The sequence below is a fragment of the Octodon degus genome, unplaced genomic scaffold (assembly GCF_000260255.1).
Source record: "Octodon degus isolate 3935 unplaced genomic scaffold, OctDeg1.0 scaffold00083, whole genome shotgun sequence".
Lineage (NCBI taxonomy): Eukaryota > Metazoa > Chordata > Mammalia > Rodentia > Octodontidae > Octodon > Octodon degus.
Window position 1 is genome coordinate 8,445,793 of NW_004524659.1, and position 10,420 is coordinate 8,456,212.

The window sequence follows — 10,420 nt, forward strand, 5'->3', positions numbered from 1 at the left end:
CCACTGAGAGTGGGGCTGGCCAGAGAGGTTTTGGGCAGAGAAGGTGAGGAGGGGGCTCTGGGAGTCTGGGAGGAGCGGAGACTGCAGGCAGGCCAGCCTGAGTGCCGGTCAGGGCTGCTGGGGCTGAGCCTAGGTCCCCTGCTGTGAAAGGGGTCACTGCCAGGGTGTGGGGCACTGGGCACTTTGCAGAGAGCAGAGCATCCCTGGCAGCTAGGCTGTGGAGTAGAGACTGAGATCTAACTGGGTCTTCCCTCCTCTTCCTGTCTCTGCCTGGCTTCACCCCCACTCATCTGTACCAAGCAGGACTATGGCACCTGCAGCAGCAGCAGCAGCAGCAGCAGCAGCAGCAGTGGGAGAGAAGGGATCTCCAGTTGTGGTGGGGCTGCTGGTCATAGGCAACATCATTATTCTGGTGAGACACTCGGCGCTGGGGAAGTCCCTTCGGGGTGTGCTGGGAGGTGGCAGCTCTGAGCTGGGGTGGGCACTGAGGGCCTGGTACTCTAGTGGGTTCTTGGCAGTCAGTCTCAAGGCAGAACACCCTGGTTTACTCCTAGTTCGACCTTTCACCAACTAGGTGACTTTAAGGGAGAACCTGACTTCTGTGTGCCTCTTTTCTCCTCTGTAGAATATGTCCTCATTGTGTGCAGGTGGATGCTGGCTATCATTAATATAGATATATAATATAGATACATATATCATTAATGTAGAGTGATGGGTGGGCACACAAGAGGCCCGCAGTGATGAATAAGTGTCTTGTAATGAATATTGGCTTTAAAACTATGCGGGCTCGCTTTGGTAGAACACTTGTAATCCCAGCTACTCGGAAGACTGAATCATGAGTGTTGAAAATTTGAGCCCAGCCTTGGCAACTTGGGGAGACCCTGTCTCAAAATAAAAGCTTAAAAAGGATGGAGATATATATCTCTTCTGGTAAAATATCCAGTTTGATCCCTAGTCATGCAAGACAGACAGACACTGTTTGTACCGGGCCCTGGAGCCAGGTAGCCTGGGCTCAAATCCCAACCTTTCTAGTCATGGGACCTGGAGCAGGTGACATAACCTCTCTGGACCTCAGTTTTCTCCTCTGTAAGATGGAGATGAAATGGATAAGCTGTGAGGACAGGATGAGTCCTTGGGTTATTGTGCTTGCGAGAGTCGGGCACACCCGCATCCTACTTCTACTGGCCAAGATAGCCTCATGCCACTACAACTTGATTGAGATCAACTTTATGTGTGAGATCAGCAATGATTCTCACACATAAAGCAGTTCCTCAGACCGCTGCTTGGCATGCAGCAGGTACTCCGAAACAAATGGTAGCTTAGGTTGTTGCCAAAGTTCTTCACAGAGAAGCCCTCCTTCCTGCTCGTTTCCCAGGGCCCACCAGATGAGTAACTGGATTTCTAGCTTCTCTGATATTTCTTTCAGAAAAACTGAAGCAAATCATGACACATATGCCTGTATTATCCACTTCCTTGCCCCACATGCAGCTTGTTCCTCATCCTGCTCCGTACTCCTAGTTTTCTCCTGCTCACGTAGCCACTAGGTCCATCTGAATGAGACCATCTCCCGACCTCTCGGGCAGCTGCATGGCACACCACTGAGTGACCTCTGGTCCCTTTATCATAGTGCTGCAGGGACAGGCCTTGGGGATTTGTGGTTTCCCTGCATGGGTCATGCAGCTGCACGATTGATTGCTGGAGGTGGACTTGCTAGAACAAAGGATGAAAGATGCATTTATCATTGTTGTGGCCAAAGCCATGAATTCCACTTCAGAGAGATTGCATCTCCTTGGTGCCCATCATGTACTCCGGGCTTTGCCTGTGGCATCTCTATTACCTTTTTTTTGGTTTGTTTTTCCTGTACTGGGGCTTTCATCCAGGGCCTTCATGAGCTAAATCCTTAGCCCTTTGTTTGTTTGTTGTTGCTGTTTGTTTATTTTTTAAGACAGGGTCTCACTATGTAATTCACGCTCACTTTGAATTCACTGTGTAACTAAGGCTGGCCTCAAACTCACTGCAGTCTTCCTGCCTCAGCCTCCTGAGGGTCGGGATTATAGGCATGTGCCATGACAGCCAGCTATTTAGTTTTAGTTTCAGTTTTAAATCAGAATCTCACTTAGTTGGGTAGGCTGGGCTCGAACTTTCAATCTTTTGCTTTGGCCTCCAGAGTTCTAGGGTTACAGGCATGCACCACCATGCCCAGCTCCTTTCTCCTGATGAATCAACTGACAACTTGGATGTAAGGGTCAGGGCTCTAGCCGGATCCTTTCTCTCCCCTTGTTTTCTGCCAAGCCTAGCAAGGGGGACAAGAGCTGTGCCATTCATTACATGCCCACTTTATGAGTGGGCCACTCTGAGAGGACAGTGGAGGCCCAGAAGAGGGAAGGAACCGTTTCTAACCAGCTGCTCCATCTAGCTATCAGGCCTGGCCCTGTTTGCCGAGACAGTATGGGTGACAGCCGACCAGTACCGTGTATACCCGCTGATGGGCGTCTCAGGCAAGGATGACGTCTTCGCTGGCGCTTGGATTGCCATCTTCTGCGGCTTCTCCTTCTTCGTGGTGGCCAGCTTCGGTGTGGGAGCAGCGCTCTGCTGCCGCCGGTCCATGATCCTCACAGTGAGACCCCCCAGAGGGGGATGGGTGGGGATGGGTGGCCGGGACAGCGCTGCCACAGTCACGGTACCAGCTACCCAGGCACGGGCAGCTACCCACATGGCACCTCCCTCAGGCCTCACAGGCATCACTTCGTGTCATTGTCCTGTGGTCCTGTAGCTCACGCTCAGGCATTACCCCCTTGTACAAAGGAAACAGATTTGGGTGATGGAGGGAAGTGCTGCACAGCAAGACAGCTCAAGCAGCAGGGCTAAGGGTTGAACCCCAATTAGCTGGTCTCCTCAGTGTGTGCTCATGAGTCTTGGCCAGTAGGACACAGCTGCAGCTACCCCTTAATAGGTCCCACCCACGGGCCAGGAGTCAGATGGCTTGCATGGATTTGCCCCTCGCTGCCTGCCATGAGGAACTGTGGTCACTGTCATCCACATGACCCCATTTGGCAGAGATAGAAACCAAGGCTCAGAGAGGTGACGTCACACCAGCAGCAAATGGCACAGCCAGTTTAAACTGAGCAGCAGAACATAGTGGTGCACACCTGTAACCCCAGTACTGGGGAGGCTGAGGCAAGAGGATCGCTGTAAGTTCAAGGCCAGCCCAGGCTCCATGGTGAGACCTTGTCTCACAAAACCACCACTGCAAAAACAAAATTGAACTTGAACAGTTCCACTTTTGAGCCCATGCTCTTAATCTCTGCCAACCCATACATATCAATAACTTTAGAAAGTGAGCTTCCTTGGTCCTCCCAGAACCCTCTGCAATTAGTACTTTTTGACCCATTTACCAAATGGAGAAAGTGAGGCTAAGAGAAACCAATGGCCTCTCCCAGGTGGTTGGCAGAGCAGGGAAGCCGGTGCAGCCTCTTCAGACACAAAGGCCATGCTGTGTTTCTCTACAGGAGGTAGGGGTAGGGGGCCTTTCAGACTCCCCACACTACTCATTCAGTGAGCAAATGTTGATTGAGCAGGAAACATGAGCCAAGCCCCCTCCCACCCCCAGGCTTTGACACATGAGTATAGGAAGGGAGGTAGGAGTGAGGGAGACCCAGAGCCCTGGCCAGAGGAAGCAGCAGCCCTGGTGATGAGTGAGCCAGGCACCTCTCTACACCAGTGGAACAGTTCAGGACAGGGCATCAGCCAGAGCAAAGGCCTTGAGACCAGAGGGACCAGGAGCCCAGCATGGCTACAGTGGGGTGAGGAGGAGATGAGGGAGTGGGAGGAACTGAGAGCAGACAAGTGGGGAGAACACAGAGGGGAGGAAAAGGGGAGAAGGGGGACAAGCTAGGTGGCTAACCTGGTGGGCCTTACAGGACTTGGCAGTAGCCTAAGGAAAATGGAGCTATGGAACCAGGCGTGGCGTGCACACCTGCAATCCTAGCACTCCGGGAGGCTGAGGCAGGAGGATCCACACACTGGAGCCCAGCTTGGGCAACTTACTGACTTAGCAAGACCTGACCTCAAAATTTAAAATAAGTAAACAGAGCTGTGATGTAGCAGTGCAAAGGTTTTGGTTTTAATCCCCAGTGCCACCACCAGCACCAAAAAAATAACATAAAGATGAAAGAAAGACAAAAAAAAGAAAGAAAGAGAAAGAGAAAGGTAGCTATGAAAAGGGTCCTCTTTCCCCACCTTCTTCCCTTTTCTCTCCTTCTCTTTTCTTTCTTTCCTTTTTATATTTCTTATCCTTTTTTGGGGACAGGGTCTCCTACATAGTTTAGGGGCCAGGGAGATAGCTCAGTAGAACAAGCACTTGCCTGGCTAGCGCAGGGTCCTGAGTTCAGTCCTTAATACTGAAATTAAAAAAAAAACAAACATAGTTTAAGCTGACCTTGAACTCACTATGCAACTCAGGCTGGGCTCAAACTCACAGCAATCCTCCTGCCCCAGCTTCCCAAGCACTGGCTGCATTTAATTTTCAGGTATAAAGATTTAACCAGGGACCGGGGAGATGGCTCAGTAGAATAAGGGCTTGCCTGGCAAGCGCAAGGGTCTGAATTCAATCTCCATTTCCGCCAAAAAAAAAAAAAAACAATTTTTTAAACTACATTTCACCTAACTAGTTTTAAAAAAAAATGCATGCCTGGCTCCCCTATAAGTTTATCATTAACAAAGACGCAGAATATTTTTAAAAATTATTATGGGAAATGCAAAACATAAAGCAGAGTGAGCTGCATTTGGAACCCAGTGTGCCAGTCAGCAGGTCTCAACTCAGTGCACCACCCCTCTGCCCAGCCACATTCTTCCTGAGGCACATTCGAGATAGTGAGTCCTCTGCCCCTCAATACTAGAGCACACATTTCTCTGCGCACTAAGGACATCGTGTGAACGCAGCCGGCCGTTTTACATAACACAGCCCCATCTCTCAGGCGAGCACTCTCGCCCACACCCAAGCTCCTGTTGCAGTAAGGGTGAAGGTGAGGGTGAGGGGACAGGGAAAGAATTTTCGTGAGAGAACAACTATGGAGCCTTGTTTAGTCCTCCATACCAAGGACGTATCTGGCAAAATTCACCCTAGTTCCTTCGTATCTACCAATCCTACCGGGTATGGTGGCGCATCCCTGTAATCCTGGCACTCGGCAAGCTGAGGCAGAAGGATCATTGCAAATTCAAGGCCAGCCTGGGCTACAAAATGAGTTCAAGGACAACCTGAGCTGCCATAGCAAGACCCTGTCTCAAAAGGATGAAAACAGAACAAAACCTATCTACCGGTCCCCCCATCTGTGTCTCAGTGCAGCAGTTGATATCGATCATCTCATTCGCCTCTCCTCCCCTGATGGGTTCTGGCGGTTTAGTATGAATTGCTAAAATCATTATGGTGGTCATCTAATAGGGCCGAAGCCCTTAAACAAAGCCCATCTTCCCCAAGACCACTCCCCCTTCTTCTCCAATTAAGCCCAGGACATAATTTACTTCCACCCTTCCCACTGCCTCAGGGAAGACCACAATCAGTTTCTCAGGTATATCTAAACATCCCCTTCAAACCCCTCCCCTGGTAAAAGGTCATAAAAGCCTCAGCCTCCCTTTGTCTAGTCAAGAGAGAAAATTCCTCATCCTTCCCCACATTCTCTCCCGTGTCCTCAGACAAAATAAAGCCCCTTTCCCTTCTTCCTTCTGCCTGTTTCTGTGCTGCACCAGTCACCTGCAAACACCTACCACCCTCTCTCCTCTCCCCGGCTCCCCAACCCAGTTGTGATCTTTATCTCTTAACATTTTATTATAAAATATTTCAGACATCCGGAAAAGCTGGGTGACTTAACCTGTCACCCAGAAGTGACCATTTACAATGCCTACACCCGAGGCAAAAAGCCTATTTTCTGCTCCTGCCAACATATCCCATTTCTTCTCCCCGCCGTGGCTCCATTTCTCAGTGGGATGTGGCCACACGCATGGCGTCCTGACTGCTGTCCCTCCCGTGTCTCTCCCCAGTACCTGGTGCTGATGCTCATCGTCTACATCTTCGAGTGCGCCTCTTGCATCACATCCTACACGCACCGCGATTACGTGAGCAGGCACACCGGAAGGGCGTGGGGGGAGGGGTCAGCCTCAGCACCCCTGCAGCCCTGCGGGCCTCTGCTCTTCCCAACCCCGGCAGATGGTGTCCAACCCATCCCTGATCACCAAGCAGATGCTGACCTTCTACAGTGCCAACACAGACCAGGGCCAGGAGCTGACCCGCCTTTGGGACCGCATCATGACTGAGGTGGGCACTGGGGCCTTGGTGCAGCTCAATGCCGCAGCGCTTGCCTGGCCTGTTCCAGGCCCTGGGTTGCACCTCCAGCACTGTACAGAAACAAAACAGGCAAACAAAAGACATGATTGAGGTGGGCATGGCTTCCGGGAGTGCCCGCGGCTCTGTCTGCCCACAGAGATGGACAGGGATCCCTCTAGGCCCACTCCTACATGAGGAACAGCGTGGAAGATGGCCACTCCTGGGTCCCTGTGCAGGGAGAGAATTTTGGTCACCACCATTTTCTGAGCGTGAACAGGCTCAGAAAGGGAAAGTCACCTGCCAAAGACCACATGATTGGTAAGTGGCAGAGCTAGATTTTGTACCTGGCATTCTAGACCCATACCACCCCATGGCAATAATGATAACAATAGCCATAACAGCACCCGTGCACTAAGCACTGTTGAGCACATTCGCAAAATTTATATAACTCACAACCGCGCCTTGAGGGAGATCAGCTTTTTATCCATAGGAAGCTGAGGCCAGAGGTTGCTGGCTGTTGTGGGGTCATATAGCTGATGCGTCCCAGAACTAGAAGGATCCAAACCCTGGCCACTGAGCTCCACACACCACATTCCTTTTTTTTTTTTTTTTTTGGTGGAACCAGGGTTTGAACTCAGGTCCTTGAGCTTGCCAGGGAAGTGCTTATTCCACTGAGCCATCTTCCTGGCCCAAACTTTTTTTTCTTTTTTGGTGGAACTGGGATTGAACTCAGGCCCTTGCACTTGCCAGAGAAGCCCTTATCCTACTGAGCCATCTCCTCCCCCGCCCCCACCACATTCTTAAATTCAATGCAATATGCATGAGAAGAGGAAGAAATTAAGGACGCAAGCAAACTGAGATCCCAACTCAATCAGTCACTCAGCTAGCCAAGAGCTAAACTGTGTTTGAAGAATGCCCAAGCCTGTTTTTGGTTTTTTGGGGGGTTTTGTTTGGGGGGGTTGTTGGGGTGTTGTTGTTTGTTTTGGTTTTGGTTTTGGTGTTAGGGATTGTGCACAGGGTCTTTACACTGAGTTACATCCCCAGCCCTTTTTATTTATCTTCAAAATTTTAACAGGGCCTCACTAAATTGCCCAGGCTGAGCTCTAACTTGAGATCCTCTTGCCTCAGCCTCCCAGAGTACCAGTAGTACAGGTGTGGACCAGCCTATATTTTTGTCATCCAGGGGCTACAAATTATACACCCATTTGGGAGTAGGAAAATGGAGATATCGGTCTTTTTGTTTCATTTTTGTCAGCAAAATAATTTTTTAAAAAGTTCAAGCCAAGCTAGGGAGACAGCTCAGTGGTCTAAGGGCCTGTCTGGCAAGCACAAGGACCTGGGCTTGATCCCCAGTACCACATGCTGTGCTGGCCCCATGCTAAGCTGGCCACCAAAACTGGGTATGGTGGTACAGTCCTGTAATCCCAGCACTGGAGGTGCTGAGATGGGAGGACCACTCCGAGTCTGAGCTGTGTAGCGAGAGCCTGTACCAAATAATAATAAATAAATAGATTTTTAAAGTCGCAAGTGTGGATTTGGTCCAAATCTCTCCTAGCTTACTGGTCCCCAGCAGGTTGGGTCCAGCTATGTCAAAGGCCGTCCCTGCCTCCGCTTGCTGGGCTGACCTTAGGTGTGAGACCATCCCCTCTACGCTGAGCCTTAGGCTGTCTTACTTTCACCTGTCTCCCCAGCAAGAGTGCTGCGGTACGTCTGGTCCCATGGACTGGGTGAACTACACATCAACCTTCCGGGCAGCCACTCCAGAGGTGGTGTTCCCCTGGCCCCCACTGTGCTGTCGCCGGACAGGAAACTTTATCCCCCTCAATGAAGAGGGCTGTCGAGTGGGCCACATGGACTACCTGTTCATCAAGGTACGCTCCTCACCTCTCCATCTTTCCCTTGTCTCTGCTCCCTCTCTGGTGCTCGCTCACTTTTTCTCTCCCACTGTCTGTCTGTCTGTCTGTCTGTCTGTCTGTCTCCCCCAGCCTTCTCTCCTCCCCCTCTGTCTCCCTCCTCTTCCCCTGCTCTCCCCACTCTTCTCGCCTGACCCATACCTGGCTCCTGCAACTTGTCCAGCCTGCCCAAAAATGACAGCAACAACCACAACAGCACAATGCCAGCAACAACCCACGTTTGATGAGCTTTTCCTTTACGCCACATGTTCTTTGCAGTGCTTTCCACTTTTAATCGTCATCACGATCTTATGCGGTAAGGATTGCAGTGCCCCCATTGTACAAATGAGAAAACTGAGGTGTCACTCACTAATTAAGCAGGAAGCTGGGATTTTATTTTGGACAGCCAGGCCCCAAAGAGTTCTTTAACTATGCAAGGCCTGCTCAGAATCAGGGAGAAGACTAAGAACGTAGCACGTTGGCAGGCAGAGACAGGAGGATTGAAAGTTTGATCAGTCTGAGCAACCTACTGAGACCCTGTCTCAAAATTTAAAAAATTGTTTTTAAGAAGGGCTGCAAATAAATTAATAAAGAAATTAGGGGCTGGGGAGATGGCTCAGTAGCATGAGTGCTTCCCTGGCAAGCGCAAGGGCCTGAGTTCAATTCCCGGTTCCGCCAAAAAAAAACAAAAACAAATAAGTAACAAGGGCTGAGGATGTAGCTCAGTGCAAGGGACCTGGGTTCAGTCCCAGTACTGACTAAAAGAAAAAGGGAGGGCAGTTAGGAAAAGAACTGGTCCCACCAGCCTCTCTGGCTGCTTCTGGTTGCTTGGAGGCCCTACAGTAGCACAACTTAGGTTAGTTGTCCTGCAAAGGGGGCAGCAAGCCATAGCCGTGCAGGAGAGGACCGTCACGCTCACGCCCGCCTCACCGCAGATCGCACCCTTGCGTCATCTCATGGGATCCTCACCACGCTCTCAGGATTGCCCCTTCACAGATGGGGAAGCTGAGACCCCGAGGGGCAGAGTCCTACTAGGCCCCACTGCCTAGGATGGCAGAGCTGGCCTCCAGCAGTCATCAGAGCACGAGCCCCAAGCCAGGGCAGGGGCTGCACAAAAGGCCCCATCTATAAATGAGCAGGGGTCAGAACCAAACTAAAGCCAAGGGTTAGTGGCAAACCCTTGCTCTTGGGTTCAGCATCACCTCCCAGGCCCCTGGAACTTCCCTGTGATGGAGACACTGCAGTGATCCCCCTTGCTCAGGTGGGGAAACTGAGGCTCAAGGAAAGAAGTGACATGCCCAGAGGTGCACAGTGACTGGCCTTTGACTGCCAGCCTGCCAGCCTCCTGGGCGTCTTCTCCAATCACAGCTCTCCTCACCCAGGGCTGCTTCGAGCACATTGGCCATGCCATCGACAGCTACACATGGGGAATCTCATGGTTCGGGTTTGCCATCTTGATGTGGACGGTAAGAGGTGGGAGCCTGTGGGACAAGAGGGGAGCAGGAAAGGGCTGGGCACCCCCGCCTCACTGCCTTCTCCCCAGCTGCCTGTGATGCTGATAGCTATGTATCTCTACACCACGCTCTGAGGGACGAGAGACAGAACCACACGTGCTCTACAGCCTCTGGGCCTCCTGCCTCCTCCCACTGGGCCTGCACCGCTGCTTCACCCCCTCCCTGCCCACCTCCCTCTTGGCCCTTCTGTGTCTAGGTCCCTAGACCCCACCTGGTCTCAGCTCCTCCCTGTCCCTCCCTGGGCTCCTTCTGTGTGTCAGGTGTTACCAGTGTTCCCAACTAGTTTGGGATTATCTGTCTAAGCTTTTGCAGACTGGGATTGCCATGCGAATAGGGACACATTCTGTCACAGTCACTTCTGTCCCCACCATCGCTCAGTACATGACTGAGCAAGGACTGGATGCTCAATAAATACAGACGGATTGAGAACGGATGGGTGAATTTGTTTTCTTCTGGGGCAAGGCTGAATGGACAAGAACATTCCCACTGGAGGTGGCAGAAGCCCACCGGACACTGGAATGGTCTGGTTCACATCACTGAGTGAGAAGCGTTGGGTTCAGGCATGTCTGGATCTGGAGTTCGGTCACCATGAGTCAGAGGCCAGCCTGGACAGCATCACGTGTTCAAGACCCATCGGAACTACATAGGAAGCCCTTTTCAGAAGCCAAATAGCAATGATGATGTTGTTCAAAAGA

General features: G+C 51.3%; 1 protein-coding gene across 1 annotated transcript; it reads left to right on the top strand.

The window, feature by feature from the left end:
- Positions 1 to 301: 301 nt before the first annotated feature.
- Positions 302 to 10,156, top strand: Upk1a (uroplakin 1A). The gene is made up of 7 exons (XM_004636737.2): positions 302 to 412; positions 2,417 to 2,617; positions 6,037 to 6,111; positions 6,203 to 6,310; positions 8,011 to 8,190; positions 9,594 to 9,677; positions 9,755 to 10,156. The coding sequence occupies exons 1-7, from the start codon at positions 308 to 310 to the stop codon at positions 9,797 to 9,799; spliced, it is 798 nt and encodes a 265-aa protein (XP_004636794.2). The 5' UTR covers positions 302 to 307; the 3' UTR covers positions 9,800 to 10,156.
- The last annotated feature ends 264 nt before the right edge of the window (positions 10,157 to 10,420 follow it).

What these genes read in the sequence shown, in the direction of transcription:
- Upk1a (XM_004636737.2), top strand. Translation starts at nt 308, where the DNA reads ATGGCACCTGCAGCAGCAGCAGCAGCAGCAGCAGCAGCAGCAGTGGGA. An exon ending in TGGACTACCTGTTCATCAAG is followed by an intron (nt 8,191 to 9,593) that starts GTACGCTCCTCA and finishes CTCCTCACCCAG; the next exon opens with GGCTGCTTCGAGCACATTGG. An exon ending in TTGCCATCTTGATGTGGACG is followed by an intron (nt 9,678 to 9,754) that starts GTAAGAGGTGGG and finishes CCTTCTCCCCAG; the next exon opens with CTGCCTGTGATGCTGATAGC.